The sequence below is a fragment of the Atta cephalotes genome (assembly GCF_000143395.1).
Source record: "Atta cephalotes unplaced genomic scaffold scaffold00021, whole genome shotgun sequence".
Classification (NCBI taxonomy): Eukaryota; Metazoa; Arthropoda; class Insecta; order Hymenoptera; family Formicidae; genus Atta; species Atta cephalotes.
The window spans coordinates 388,245-405,166 of record NW_012130085.1 but is presented as its reverse complement, the minus strand read 5'-3'; the positions used below and the strand labels follow the sequence as shown (position 1 = coordinate 405,166).

Genomic DNA, 16,922 nt, shown 5'->3' with positions numbered 1-16,922 from the left:
TCAAAGATTAGATATTTACCAGAGGAACACGGTTCTGTCGAATTGAGTGTCTAAATACCAATAGTTTTAGCTACATATGTACTGTCCCTCGCGGTGATCATCGTTGCCGAAGGTATCGCGGCTGACGACGTACTAACGTTAACTATTACATTTATCTAAACTTTATGGCTCGTGACTAAGCATCAGAATGAAGCTTCGGCATTTTGTAGGCTTAATCGAATTCACCGTGGCAGGGAAAAGTGGTTTCTCGAAGTTATAGCAGTTAGATATTTCTATAATATAATTCACGTTTGTTCGGCGTTGTTTCCGGGTATGCATTTTCTCTCATTTCGCGAGGAAAGAAGTTTTATGTCGCGATAGTAACCTGTGGAGCCGACGATGATCAACGTCGAATTGCGTGTATCCCGGTAAAAATGTCATTCGTGTGGCCGCCCCGGGACGCGAAATTATCGCTGTTGCACTATCAAGCACACGTTGTGTCGGAATATTCCTCCGGCGTCAATCGCGACTCAACAGTCGGTCGTGACGCGGCCTCTCTGTTCGACAACCTTTGCCCACCCAGGATGCGAACGTGGTTTCAGACTCCTCTGCAGCGCAGCACGATGCGCACGTACGATGTAGAATCCCTAGAAATAAGAATCTGGCCAATTGTCTAGTTCTAGTTTGATTAAAAATGACGTATGTTATGTATGTGCACATACACATACACGTACATTTATACGTACACTTAACAAATGTATAACGTTCACATATCTGTTTTTTAATTTTTTACAGTGTTTAGTTCTCATCTGATTGATTCCATTATTTTTCATCAAGTCAATAAAAAAGGATAAAATTGGCTAGATTCATACTTCTAGGAACTTTACACACGAACTCTTGCGATATCGAAATCCACCGGGAGATTCTAGGTCGATAATCGTGCTAAACGCGAAAGGTTTTTTCTGGGAAGACACAGTTGATTCTTGAAAATTTTTCATTTCCAGTTACATGAAAGAATGATTTTGCTGAAATATCTAAAAATTTAGGTAGATTTAAAAATAATTTTGTTGGACCATCAAAATAATTATGTAGGAAATTCGAGCATAATAATCGAATAAAAAGTTTTGACATTCCAGCAGTTTAGCGTCTTATATAATTATTTTAATGGTCTAACAAATTTTTTTTAATCTGTATCTAGCTAAATTTTTAGATACTTCAAAATCGTTTTTTTTTGTATTATAATATTTCATCTGTAAACTCAGTTAACATTTAAATTTAGACGCAATGTATGTTTTATTTACAATAATTTTTGGATTAGTGGAAATTTATATATAGTTATAGGATTCGAATTAAAAATCGAAAATCATATAGCTATTATGGATTGCTAAATTTCATCAAGGTAAATTCTTTCGAAAAATAATTCTTATAAAAATTTTATATTTATAATAATACACTGAGAAAAAAATGCTGTTGATTCAATTAAATAAAATAATTATAAATTATTATTTCAATAATCAAAGCTTTTATGTCAATAAAAATATACATGAATTGATTATTTATGTTAGTGACAGCCTATAATATAAATTTTAATTGAATCAATATTTGTTTCTCAGTATATTAATGTATCATTAGACCACGATGAAAACACACAACAATTAAAAAATAAAAATCAAGCAATCAAGTTTGAATCTTTAGTGCTGAAATAATTCCGTGTGAAGGAATTGTTTCAGCATTAAATGAGCTTTATATTTGTTTCAACATCATTAGTTCAATGCTACATATAAAAATGCTTGATGTATTAGCTCACTAAATCGTTGAATTCTAGTCTGTCATCTAGAAAGTAGAAATTAGTGGTTGATTAATTAGTAAAGACTACCAATTCATCTCAATGATCTCGGACATGCAATCATAATTAAAGTCCTTGAGTTGTTTGATGCGTCACCAGTGACATTGACTTCCACTAGCTTGGAAGCACTGTCCAACGCTATTACGAAAGGAAATGTGCACCCGCTCGGCATCTTGCAACGGGATCTCCTCGGTCAGCGACAAATATCTTATATCGCAGCATCCTTTCATTAGTTCTCTCGACGTGTGGGACGTGTAATTTAGGCGAAGCACTAACTGTCAAGCGCGCTAACGGCGATCAGTGTCGACACAGCTTCTTTGGGATCCATCTTATTGATCTCGTTGTTGAATCGCATAATCGCATCATACAGGAGGAACGAGAAACGTTGTAACGTGTGCTCGCTAACGCCTATATCCATCATACGTCAAAATCCGTGCGGCGATTATACCACGCGCTGATGAATCCGATGCGCCGAGCGAGGCGAGACGTGGGCGTCATGAGCTATCGTGTGACATTAACTCGGCGAAATCAAAGTGATTTACTTATCAACAAGATCGCTGATTCTGGGGAACGACTGCTGTGATCTGACTGTTCCGCACCGTTAAATCCGCGGGTACGTGCCATTACGGTTACATAGAAACGACCGATTCGATAATAGACGCGCGATGAGGAAGGGTTGTTCGATCCTGTCCTCTTATCTATCATCGTGCGATAAAACGGAGAATACGCGTGAATAACTGAGCTACATCCGGGAGAGCTACATGCGTGGTAAACATTAACGATAACTGGTTAAGAAATAATATCAAACAATTTATCTTCATAGAAGTAAAAAAAATTTTTTTATTAAAGTGCACACACAAATCGACTTTAGTCCTCACATAATATTTATTTCTGTTCCTCTAATATTTCTTTCATAAGAAAAAAATTAAAAAATAGTTTGAAATAATCAGTAGATAAATAAAAACAATCAGTTATTATCAAAAATCAATCAAAAGTGGATAAAGATTAATATATTGAATTTTCGCAATCAACACAATAGAACACAGTTTGTTGAAGATTTATCATTTCTAATATTTCACGGAACTGAAATCCGGAAATATGATCTTTCTCGGTTCGAAGGTTATCTTCGCCGTGACTTCGATAATGGACGTGCAACGACAGGAAGTCAGAACCGGCGATTTGATTTTATCTTATGCGCTATCACTCCCACAGGTCGCTGGAGCTTCCCGCTCCATCGACTCGTGGCTGACTGTATGATTTGCACTATCGAATTTTACGGGGAGTAGTAACGTGCAACGCAGTTGTCTCGAAAGTCTCAGTCGCGCCGTTGCAATTTGAGAAGGTTGTCACGAAACGTTGCATAGGCGTCCCCTTAGCCGCTCTCTCTCTCTCTCGTCGATAATATATGATCGGAGGGGTTTGGCGTATCGCGACAGAGAAGTTAAAGGAGCAGCCCGCAACCGGAAGTACAAGCACGGGGAACAGAAATGTACGTCGTGCTCGACGCGTAGCCTGTCGCGCTGATGACGATTTAGGATAGACCGCAGGATATAAGTGATGCATACAAAGCTCAGCATTGTGCTCGCTAAACACTGCACCACTGTATTGTGCAGAGGAACGTGATTACAATATACGCGAGAAGGACGAGAGAGGAGTGTGAGTGCCACGGGAGCCGCGTGAGAAACGCTGCATGCTTAATGTCAACCACCCACGTGTCATAACTTAATGCTATTTACGATATCTGATACAACTGGATTACGTTTAGCCGGCTGAAATTGCGCTTATGCGCATTTTTAGCTATTGTTTATGAAGATGCGATCTCTTATCGTATTATAGTTTTTATAGGTATTGGCTAGATATACAATCATTTATTACAGCGACAATGTTACTCTTTGATACTATCGAGTAGATACTATACGAGTCATTTAAAATGTATAAGTTTTCTTAATATAATAATATAAAGATACCGATATAATGCTCATTTTTGAGAGTAAAACTGATTAAAAACTGATTATTTTGATATTAATCTTTTATTACTGGCGTGGGATGTTTACACGAAAAGAACGATTTTTTTGAAGTATCTAAAAATTTAATTTGGATACGGATTTAAAAATAATTTTGTTGGATTATAACAACTATTATATAGAATTGGTTACTGGAATATCAAAACTTTATTACAGCGACAATGCTGCCCTTTGACAAGTCTCTTAAAATGTTTGTCAAAAATATTCAAATTAGCTTTTCATACTTAAGTTTCCTATATAATTATTTTGATAATTGAGGTATAATGTTATCAGAAATATAATTTAATATTAGAATTAATAGTTTTTAAAATTATTATTCGTGTTTACATAATGCAAATCAGACTCTTGACAATGTCAAATCGAAAGTGAGTGTGCCAGCTGTTTCTGTGATTTAAGCGCTCCATCTTAAACTTAACCTATTGAGCGCGAATGGCGATCGTGAGAAACGATATGTCGATTAAAATACATAACGAGGCATGTCTGGCGCTGCACGTGTACGTCGTTTTATAAAAGCGTCACTGCAACGAATGACACGTTTCATTTGCAGCATGACGACGGAAAGGAGAAATCGTAGCAACACATGTGGAGATATCTTGAAATACGTGCGACGAGCAGTAATTCACGTGTGCGCACGGAATTTCTCGTCGGAAGCAATAATATTTGCTTAGGAAATTCGACGTTTGTAAATACGGATCGGTGCATTTGTGTACGATGGGGTACAGTTTCGATAAGCACTCGAAAACCGAGTGCAGGCTGTCCGACTAATGTACGAAATGATGGACACACATATAACGATTATTTTTAGATGTGACGATAATGTCATGTAGAGCTAACTTCCAATTACATTGTTGCTTTAATATAAGTGAAAATTCATGTTCCTATTTTTTGAAAATATTTATTTAATAATATAATTGAACCTGAAAGTTGTTCAAGAGTAAAGATATAATAATGGTGGTTTTTCCTCTGATAATCAAATACAGAAAAAACGTTTTTTTTACTGAAGTATCTAAAAATTTAACTAATCCAATAAAATTATTTAGTTGAATTTTTAGAAGTTTTCAAAAATTTTTTCCATAAAGAAATTTTGTATAATTTAGCAAGAAATAATTCCATTACACTTTCTATGCTTGTAAATTAATATTTAATTTTTATTTTTAATTTTCAGCTCCGACTGCACAAAAAATGACTTCACTATTTTCATACGCGGCGATTCTAAAGAGAGTCTGGAGTTTATAGACGAAGTAGTGGTCCTGTTGCAGGTAAGAATAATTTCGCGGACGAATGAAGATTTTATTGTGAAACCGTCATAGAAATCACACGCAATTCTTATCTTTATAGGGCAGAATCAACGTGGCTCAGACTCTCGTGCTTCGAAATGCCGCAACAACGGATGGCCTGATTGAATCTCTCTTACCTCTCAGTAAAGTCCAGGTGAGTTTGATATCAAAGAACAATTAAACCCTTGAACGGCATTGAACGCACCTTCCTGCAGGCAAAAAAGTAATCACGCTCAATCGCTTGTCGTTTTTGTCTCCCTGTTCATTGTACGTTGCATTGATCCAGTTTCCACGGTGTATTATATTTGGCTTCTTAAGCGTCCGCACGTGCGTTTCGTATCGGAATTGTGTCGCTTGGTGTATTATAGCCTCACAGTTTCCATTGTAACATTTCTCTCCTTTGTCGAGGCGAAACGAATATTGCTACAAAAGCTAAAGCTTAGTATTTGCGACAAACGTAATTTACAGTCCCATAAGTATGATCATTGAAAGCTATCGGGACATTATAATTAGCCATAAATGTTCCCTTTCAGACCGTCATCGTGAATGACGCCACTCTCGCAAAGTATATTCCCAGACGAGAAGAAAATCATGATCAGATGCAATGGATCACTTTTTACAAGGTAATTATACGTTCACAGTGAATACTTAAACTCGCATCGATATTGCATCAATTTAATTGAAATAACATTAAAGAGAACATAAAGTATTTTCATAAAATAATTTATACACTATATTACATAATAATATATTATATAATATATTATATAATATAGTATACACTGTATTATATAATAATGTATTACATAATAATAATAGTTTATATATTATATAAAATACGCGAAAATCACGCTTGCAAATGCAAATAAACAATTTCGATAGTGTGAATCTTGCGACAAATTGTTGTCGCAATTTGTCGTTCAATGTCAATCAACAGTAAGCCGCTTCGATCAGCTCAACATCATGATGATGATTCGGCAAATTTGATGAAATAAATAGCTGGAAGTCGCTCGAAATAATGGTATTTGCTTATTTCAGTAATCTTTCGCAATGAATGTCGATTTATTGTTCGATCGTGGCACTGACTAGTATTATTAATTAATCAGTACTTCACATTATCAAAATGTCTTTATATTTTAATTATTACAATTTTTTAATCATTTTCTTAAACAAAATTATATCTTGTATATATTTTTACTTATTCTTTGAGACTTAATTTTATTAAAGATATTTAAATTTTTTAAAATCGAATTTAATGAAGATGTTACTGTATCTCTTACGAAAGCTAATAAAATTTAATGCTACTTTAATTTTTAATCATGAATTATTAATTTTATGTTCATTAATAAAAAAAGTTAATAAAAAGTTGAAGAAGATTGGTGAAATCGGGTAATAATCAATTATTAATCGAAAGTTGTGATGAGAAAAAGAAATTAAAAATATATTTGACGAGAATGCGAGGTAATTATCTTCTGTAATTAATAATTTTGCATCGTCCGAATTTATTCTACAGTTGTTGAGCTGTCCTACTACCATGATAGAAATTTAGCCATCGATTATCTCCGGACATAATGGATTTATACCCGGAGATCGATTATTATATGAGATTGATTAATCACTGGGCAATTTCACAAAATTAAGATATCGGTTGGACTTGTAACTATAACCTATCGTACATATAATTGTAATATATGATTATTAAGTATTTTAAATTTTGAAGATAATTGAATATTTTACATAATATTACATATTTCACACACACACACACACACACACACACACACACACACACACACACACTTTTTCTTTTTTATTTATGTTAAATATGAAAGGTAGTACTGATAATCTAATTTTTACGTTTCTGTAATCTTGATTTTATATCGACTAAAATTAATATATCTTGTCACAAAGATATGTCTGAAAAGTTGATATATAAATGCAGTATTAAATTAATTGTGTCGGAAATCGATATCAATCGCTATTCCGAACATGCGCCATATTCGTCGCGAGTTGATCTAACGCGATTGGTATTTGTGTGCACGTGATTGGAGCGATTCGAACGGGCACTTGGAGCTAAGAAATTATCGAGATAATAGTTCAATGTATTTGTTCTACGTGCAACAGATATGCGTCATTCATTACGTACTTCTTTAAACAATGTATTCCCCGTAAGGTTTGCAATGATTGATCGATTACGGTTCATTGAATCGCGCAATCGCCGTACTAGACATGTCTACTTCTACGTCGCTGGCATTCCTCCTGGATACCAGTTGCCGATGAAGGACATTTCACTAAATCGCGAGAAGTAGATAGACATCATTTCGCCATGATCGGTATTTTGATTTCCCATAGGAGTACGACAGTCTCATGACGGAGTGGCAATCGGCTGGTCGCAGATTAGCCCTCGAAATGTCGGACCTGAAGGAATGCACAAGCCTGTCTGGCACTTTGACGCCTCTCGGTCGGCTCCTCACGGACCCCACATTGAGAAGAACGTCTAGAGATGCCGAAGAAGCCATCGCCGCACTCGAGGAACGCGCGGCTCCCCTTCTACACATTGAGCACGTTAGGTAGAATTTTTTATTTTTATTTATATCATGCAAGAAAGGACCCGTTTCTTTTAGATTACACAGATAAAACTTTTTTTGTCAAACTTATATTTTTGTTGAAAAATGATTTCTTGACTCACATAACATAATTTTTCTATGCACAAAATGTCGACGTTCAATTTTTACTTTTTTAAACATGTGATTGATTCTAATATTAATAATTAGTATAACTATTAGTATATAATTAATATAATTAGTATAATTAGTATATAATTAATATAATTAGTATAATTAACTAGTATATAATTGAATGTTACTTGTAGTAACATCGACTTATTATCTATTTATTATGCAAATGATTTCTTTTTTTGATTAAGAAAATATCAAATTTGAAAAGTTATTTAGATTGATTGAGGGTTACATTGAACTTTCTTTGATTTCTGTACTTATGAAACAGGTATCAATCAAGGACGTTTTAATGCAAAGATAACGAAACACATTAGTCGATAAAACATTCAACTCTGATTTGCATCCTGACCTTCGTTCGTGGTTAGGGTTCGATCGTTTGTACATGAGGAGATGGCCACGCGGATTCCTAACGGTGCGTCATGATCACGGTTCCTTTTTATCTTTCTAGATTGTCGGTGAAACGAGCCCGAAGACTGGTGGAGGAGGTGGGTAAGGCTGCCACCAGGCTGGAGTCATCGTTCGAGTCGCGACGCGCGACTATCCGCAATCTCGCGGTTCTGCGGAGCATCGAGGATCAAGCACACGAGGTAAGTTTACGTAAATTAATATGTCGTCCGTGAAGTCTTGTAAATCTTCTTCACTCGCAAACTGGCTAATCCGTACCGAAACGCTAACCTATCTGATTAACATTAGCCTCGATGTTGCTATCATGATGGGAGTCAGAAAAGATTATAGACCGATCGTGTCATATATCCGATGCAATAACGGCATATTTGAATAGATGTATGAGGGAAGGAGGGAGATATCATAAGATTAAGATTTTCAAATACGGGATATTTATACATGTAATAATTACGGAAAGGTTTTATCTAAAAATTTAACTGTATAGGAATATAAAAATAATTTTGTTGAATGATCAAAATAATTAGGTAGAACGTTCAAACTGGTTACTAGAATGTTAAATGCTTTTGCAGCATTGCTACTTGAGATTCTTACATAATTATTTTGATCCAACAAAATCATTTTCATTTATATCTAGCTAAATTTTTAAATACTTCAGCAAAATTATTCTTTTTGTGTATCTAATGAAAAAAAAAAATAATTACTCTATTCTTATAATTCAAATATATTTGTCCACAGACAGAGAATAAAGAATAAAGAATAAAGAGAATAAAGAATAGCATTGAAAGAATTTAGATTAGCACGTCAATTATGAGCGTTGATGTAGCCTTGAACTAGAAGATTATCGATTGCTACGTGGTTTGTTATTCCGCGTGCGTATGAAAGTTCTCCATACATGGCCACTCTCCTAACTCGTTTCTCGACGATTACACCGAAGTTATTGCACGCAATGCTTATACTGTCTTGTATACACGGACTATCCTCCCTTTGAGCCGCGTATGGCCACTCTTTCGAGCGCGACTTGCATTGAATTCAGCCAGTCAGCCTCCCTCAGTCGACAATGGAAGACGCACAAAGGGCTCCCTATCTTCACTTCCACGAACGAACTTTCGCTTCGAAAATCTCAGCGCTGTATACCTAGCCATCGAACGATCTCTCGTGTTGACATTCGATCTCTCATCGATCTTTTGCGGAGCGTTAGGCTCGCCAACGAACATCACCGACTTGTTATTCTTTGGTCCTTCGCAAACACGATGCAGCTTTGTCAGTGCTATTGAGAGAATCCAACTCTTTTATTATTGAGAATAGCTTGATTTTATGCGATATTTATTTATAATTTATTATTGTATTTATCTAGAAAAATAATTTCCTTTAATATCTATCATTATTTACGTACACATGTATTATTATCAACAAAGATAGATTCTTAATTGACTTTGAATTTTATTTTTTCTGACAAAAAATTTAAGGACTAAACTTAGTTAAATGAAAACATTTAATATAAAATTACACTTGATAATTTCTCCAGTAATTTCAGCTGAGTAGTTGTTCAATCGCTGATTCTAAGAGATGCCTAAAGCAAACACGCATGTTAACGCGTTTTCCTCGTATTAGATGCCACGAAGATCGGTGAACGCGTGCAATCATCTGCCTCCCCGACGCATTACACTCACTATTTCCATAATGACGACCGAGTCTGGGGACGTGATTGGTATTGCCAACGCGTCCGAGTATAATCGATAATACGATGGTAGGATCACGCGAATCGATAAACAGTCTAGAATGGAGAATGGTCGAGGAACGATGTATTGTTCGACATCTTTATTACGAACTTTCAAATTTTCAATTTTTCTTAATATAGTGTTGATAAAAAAAGTGGTATTTATAACATATATTTCACACAATATACATTTCTCTTAAAATGTCTATTTTTTTTCTTTTTATTTCTAATACAAATGTGTTTTTATGCATTTATACATCTCTTTCTGGATAAACCTTGAATTATTGAAAATTATCTCGTGAAACATACTGACGATCTTCCTTTAATAATTATATATGATAGCATTAGAAATTTTTGTTCATTTCTACATGCAAAATGAATGCGTGATTTTCTGTGGATTTGCATTGCATTAAAATTTGACATTGAACCGTCATCTAATCATGATTTTATGCACATGTATGCAGTTTTTCTCCTTCTTAACGAGCCCTCTAGGGGAAAACAAAATCGAGGTTGCCACGAATTCACATCTTTCGTGCACAAGCGAATCGGAAATTACCGTGGCGGATCGCATAAATGCCACCCTTCCCTTGATCGCTTTATAATTATTAATTATCCATCACGGGAACGTAAAGCATGGCCCGCCCTTTGGGAACCCGAGTGTGAATGAATGACCTGGGCGGTTCGCGATACTCGGGTCTATAATTTTCACCATTTTTTCATATTCCTCCGTCATCAAGATGTCCAAAACGATCAACATGGGGGAACAACATTCGTCGAAATTACAAGATCAGATTAGTGCTAAAGAGAAAAGAGATTGCTCATAAATATAGTCTTTACTTCCACTTTGCGTTTCCAGTTTTTTAATTTAAAAAATTCGTCCAAAGACTTTAGCGGATGTTTAATAAACTATCTAATTGATTCAATGCACAATTGTCGTTGAAAGAGCAGCAATGTTATTTTTCTTCTCAGAATTGAATAAATACAGCCATGATTCTTGAATTATTAGTGATTTAAAAAAATTGAAGTTAAACGAAGAATTATAGGAGACATTAATTCGAACATACAGTAAGTCGAATTAATGTTCTTTTAATCTCTTCTTTTCGGAATTATCAAGTTCCGCATTTTTTTCAGGTCGCCGAATTATCTCTTGATAATATATTCTTTAACACTCGTTAAAAACCATCGTAAAGAGAAAAAAAAGGAAGAAATGGTGCGAGTGCGAAATTGACCGAAATGTGTCGTACGTGTATCAAATATAAGTGCGTGCGTGTACCGCTCAATCTCGTGGGCTCGATTCTTTTTCTTCTGCTGAGTTGTTAAGCCCGAACGGTCGGCGCGCGGCTTCCTACACGCACAAAGCATTCCTCGATAATTAGATACAAGATGCGTGCTGCCCGTGTGCCGCGATCGCGTGAAGTCGTATACACCCGACATAACCGAGACGAGTTGACGACGGCGTTAATACAGCAGCCGTTGGACTTTCACTCTGACGAAGTCGCTACTTAACATCATGATTGTAATTTTGATCAATCGATAATGTCTGTCTTCAACAGTTTTTGGTCGTAAAAGGAAACGCGTTTCCAAGTCATCTGCATGTCTTGGTCCACTGGAAAACAGACGTGGAATTGAAATATCCCGATGTCGAATTCTCGTGGTGTATACCGTTATGAAGTCGATCGAGAAATATCGGCTTACTAATCAACGATACATCCTAAGTGCATTCTTTCGCATCGAAAACTATAAAGAGGGCTTTGCAATTAATCCGTGACGTGAACGCTTCCTTATTGCTGTGGTTAATCGACGCCGCGCGACGTACTCGCGTGGAGATCGGCTGCTCCAGGGCGTCCTATCGCGATTATTCATCCCCAGCGTGGTACTTATTATCTTATTAACCATGTGATGATGCGATCGGAAATGCGTAGTGGTAATGGGTAGTTTAACGCTTCGTCTGGATCGATCCATCTATCATCGGCAAGTGGTAATAAAGAAGACCGAGTAGCATCGCGCAGGCGATAACACGAGACAACATTATCGAACTGATTAATTATTAATCGGAACAATTTCCTCGTAGCGCGACGTTAATATGCTTGTGGTTTAAAGTGCGTTAGCATCTCGAGTGGTATATCTAACGCGCTTGAATAAAGAAATCAGAATGAATTAAGAATTCGATGATATAACGTTCATGTCTGATGTAATTAAATATTTAGATGCATTTTGGTTTTCTTAATAGTATAATTTGAATAATTAATATCAAAACTTTATGTAACAAAATAGTTTAGGGTGAACCTAATGCCAATTGTGTATTAAAGACTTCGTATATATTTACAGTATAAAAATAATTATTATAAAATTATTAAAAGTAATTTATGCTTTTTTTGTGTCTGCCGAATGTATATTTATATTGCTGGTAACATCTCTGCATTTGATTGTTTTACCAAATAAGCTGAACGCACGCGATCGATTTTAATCTGAACGATCTCTATTGTAGATCGAAAGAGCCATGTTACGTACGATGGCGTACAACGAGGAAGGACAACGTGTCCTGGCAAAGAAGTGGGTCAGCCCTAACAATTGTTTAATTGTTCGATCGAAGCACTTCGATCAGGCGCTTTCACGTACGGATGGTCACGATCGTACGAAAGAGAGACCAAGAAAGATATTCAGAATTGCCTCATCAGCATTGCTAAATGAGAATATTTTATTTCGTAAGCTCTTGCGAGACTTTGAACAAGTCTCGTATTGTTGCTTAATAGATGAGTATGTTATAAAAATCTAAACAAAGTACGACAATGGTCTGATATGACACGTATGAGCTACAATACCCATTTTATCTCTCTTTTTTTTTCTTTTTGTTTCCAAGTCATAGAATGATATTGACTGTTCTAATTTTAAATGATCCATACACGCGTAAATCTATTCGAGAACATAAAAGTATTATTCTTCCTCGTTCTACAACATTAATCTGTGACGGTCAGTAGATTACCTCGAGCGAGTGGCAGTGCCTTTTGATCGCCATAAAATCGGCGTGCTTTGTTGTCGGAGGAGAATGACAGAAAAAACACGGACGACAATAATAATCACGGCAAGTGCCCGAAGCGAAGATCTCGTTGTCCATTCCGTTATTATGCGTTCTACTTTAATTATCTGTGAGGTAGGCTTATGCGAATCTCTCCATTCTTTTTCCATTTTAATTACCAATGTAGAACTGGCTTGATTGATAGGTTTTTTTAAATGAAATAAAAAGGAACAAAAAATAAACAAGTAAAAATTTAATTGGTTTTTCTCACATCTACAGATATTACTGCACAAATAACATTTATTGCAAACTGCGCCTGCAGAGAGAAAATGTTGATAAAATTTTCGATAGATATGAAAACACAGAAAATTTATATTCGGTACACAATAAGAAGATGATGCATTTTTATATTAGGCTAAGACAAAATATTTATCAAAAATATTGCTGATGCACGTAATTAAGTTTCTTTGTTGTGCGATTGTCATCGTTTAGTTAAAGTCGAGCTTCAAAAGAGGATCCGAAAGAAAACCAGTCCGACATTTCTCATCAATCGTTCACGCCACCGCGTGAGCGTCGGCGCTCTCTGTTCCCAGTCTTTGACCGACCGCCGTATTTGGTTCACGGAAATAGCGCACGTCGTCTCTCAGCGACGGTGGGAGATGAGAATCTGAACAGGGAAAAAGGAACGCTCTCAAAAGGGCTCGGAGCGGCGCGTCGATCGCGTACGAATTAATTGCCGTAACACCGGTTCCTCCCTCTTGAGAACGAGGGCCGCGTACGAATTATGAACGTGTGTGGGAAAGTGGGCTGAATCGTTCATCAATATCAAACCAGCCTTCTCTTGCGAGATTTTTGACACGGTCCCGATAGCAGTCTTTCCTTCCTCCCCGGAGATCAGAATCTTTATAGAAAAAAATCAATAAAACATAAAATTCAAACTCAGAAGATTTTCAAATTATTTTAAGTATAAAGGATGAGACTTGATGAAAAAATGAAGCGGTGTAAGATTTGGAATTTTTTTTAATTCTATATTTTTCTTTAAGTCCAATTAACAGTATATCAAGCCGAAGCATGACACAATTATCTTTTCAATGCCGAAAAAGCACTTTAGCTTATCGCCGAAACTTGGCAAGCGAAATTTGCTCATTATCATCGTAACGGCATCATAAAGATTCCATTTATCTATTATAAAGAACGTGGAACTCAGTGATAGCAATACTGTCATAGTAAAATCTAGAAGGATTCATTTTTTAAATTTATTTTAAACTCATTTGTTAATATATTTTATTTAATGAGAAAATAGCTTTAGTTTTCCTTAAAAATAAACTTTATGTTATACAGGATGTAACTGAAATAATGCCCATTAATCATAGTGCTATTCCTAATAAAAAATCTGAGACGAAAAGTCCTCTACCATTTTGCAATTTTTGCAATATTTTTTTTACGCAATGAACAAAATGTCTAATTGACGTACAAGACAGCTTTAAAATATTTTTAAGAGTTCTTTAAGAAAAATCTTCAAAATATTTCACAAAGAACACGAAAAGGTATCTTAAAATTATCTTATACATCGATTTTATCCGTTTATTCGGCAATAAATAATTTGGAAATTAATATCTCGTTACTGTTAATAACTGTTGCAAAAATTGCAAAATGATGGAGGACTTTTCAACTTAGTTTTCTATTAGAAATAGCATTGTATGATTAGTGGATGTTATTTCAGTTACACTCTGTATAGAATTATAAAGATAATTAAGACATTTTGTGATAGTTTCTATAAATTAATTGCAATATATAAACAATAGGAGGAAATAAAAAATATCTGCAGTATTTAGACTTGAAATATTGCAAATAAAATTATTATATGTAAAACTAAATTATTTCTTGTTACCGTTCTATAGAAAGTAATCATGAATTATTCGTCTTGCACGCGCGTAGTTGTAGTTTCATATTTTTCACGTAGTTAAAATATTTATCTCATATTATATGACCTTCGTGTTAAGGTGTGTCCACCAACGTGAGAAATTTCTGATACAATATATAAGCGTGCGGTCAACCGTGACATTTTATTGAAAATATTTCTATGTTAAGTTTTACACCGGTATATTTGTGGCACGAGCTATTCTGTGTTGAGGAAAATACGCGGTTTACTATTATAAGTATAATTTGTATAAATAAAGCTACCTAATATAAAATTACTAGAGAAAACAATCATAATTTGTAAAAAATAAAGCTACTTAATCAAATTATCAAAGAAAAGAAGAAATGGGATATAAAATAATATTTCTTCCGTGAAGATTTTGTTAATCTTTCCGTTTATAAAATTTCTCCTTTGCATTTTTTTATTATATTTCACTCTATACTTTTGGAATAACTTTCTACTTTATTTTAACAATAGAAACTACCTGTCCACATTTAATTGTCTATTAAGTAGATCGTACACCATAGAAGGTAGCAAATGATCAGAAAGACTTGAACAAAGATTTATTATCGATGTCAGACTAATGCACGCGAGTATTAGAAATAAAACGAGCTTTCTGAAAGAACGAACTTTCATTTATCCTCCCTCTTCATGTAACATTTGTCTTTCTATTATGCGTCGCTTCAACGCAATTCACGTTTTTCGTTTACGTTACCGTAATACGTAGAAGACTTTCCAGATTCAAGATTGGTACGAATCGAAGAGGGAAAGAGAAAAGAATCATGTTCTGAAGATCAAATGATAGATCTCGCCAATTTCGTATCTTCTTCTTCTTTCGTTTGTCTCGTTTGTCTCCGTGGACGTGAATCGACTTTTACACCCAATTACGTGCGACGGATTGAAACCGCGTCACGTTTTACATTTACCCGCACTTTCCACTAACTATCGGCCTGTCCGAGACGGCGGCTGATATTAGAGGGCTCTTCGGACTGACGATTACATCGCATTAAAGTCTCTTTGCTCGAGATTCGAAATGGTGAGTTTGAGAGATGAGTCTCTCCACGGCAAATTTCTGCTTTTCATTTTTCTTTCATATCGTTTTTACCTTCTTCGTGTTCAAGAAAATAATAGGAATTGATTTTCTTTCAGACTCAATATCCTAACTTTCAAAAAAATCGATCTATTATCATAGATTATATTATGTAATTTAATTTTTTTAAAAGATTGCATGTGCCTTTTAAATGCACAATTTAAATCTGATAAATAATTTGAATAGGACAGATAAACATTAAGCATTTAAATTAACTTACGAAATTTATTTATTTTTTAATTCCATATACTATGAAATACTAGAAATTTTTATTTAATCTTTCTCTCTTTGAGGAAATGCAATTTTTCCATTTTACTTTATGCTCCAATTTCTTTTTTTTAAAAGATGCAAAATTTTTATATTTCTGTTACATTCCTAATAACTTATTTTTATTCCTTATATGTTTGTTGCATTTTTTGGAAGTTTTTTTACATGTATCAGCGCAAGAGATAGTGATAGTCAGTACACTCTCGTCATGCATGGCCCAGTGATTTCCGTAGAATGAATCTTAATAAGGAAGTGCCGACAGAGAGAGAGAGAGAGAGAGAGAAAGAGAGAGAGAGAGAGAGAGAGATTCTCAAAATGATGCGCGAGAACGTATAAAGCGGACTTTCACGATGTGATCAGGGACTGAGTAAATAACAGCGAATAAAGCGCACGCCCGAGCGTAATGATCACATCGTACGTTTCGCAACGTTCCAGCCACGCTGTATTTTGCATAATACGCTAATCTCCCGTATTTTTCTTCGTAAACGTTAAAAGCGCCGACTTTCTTCCTCTCACACGTATTCTAGCTGTCTATAGAACTTCCTGAAAACTGTATCGACATTTGTGGATTCACATTCGTCGCCTTATACGGAATTTTCATCTCGGACTCGACTTTCCTTTCTGCTCGATCTCTTTATACAA

The 16,922-nt window shown here is 35.2% G+C and overlaps 1 protein-coding gene across 1 annotated transcript in view; it reads left to right on the top strand.

Moving 5' to 3' along the window:
• Positions 1-16,922, top strand: part of LOC105619441 (puratrophin-1-like) — a 158,075-nt gene that overhangs the window by 62,016 nt on the left and 79,137 nt on the right. The window contains exons 6-10 of the mRNA XM_012200959.1: positions 5,015-5,108; positions 5,188-5,280; positions 5,660-5,749; positions 7,479-7,696; positions 8,313-8,451. Coding sequence (XP_012056349.1) covers positions 5,015-5,108; positions 5,188-5,280; positions 5,660-5,749; positions 7,479-7,696; positions 8,313-8,451 — 634 coding nt within the window. The remainder of the gene's footprint in view (positions 1-5,014; positions 5,109-5,187; positions 5,281-5,659; positions 5,750-7,478; positions 7,697-8,312; positions 8,452-16,922) is intronic.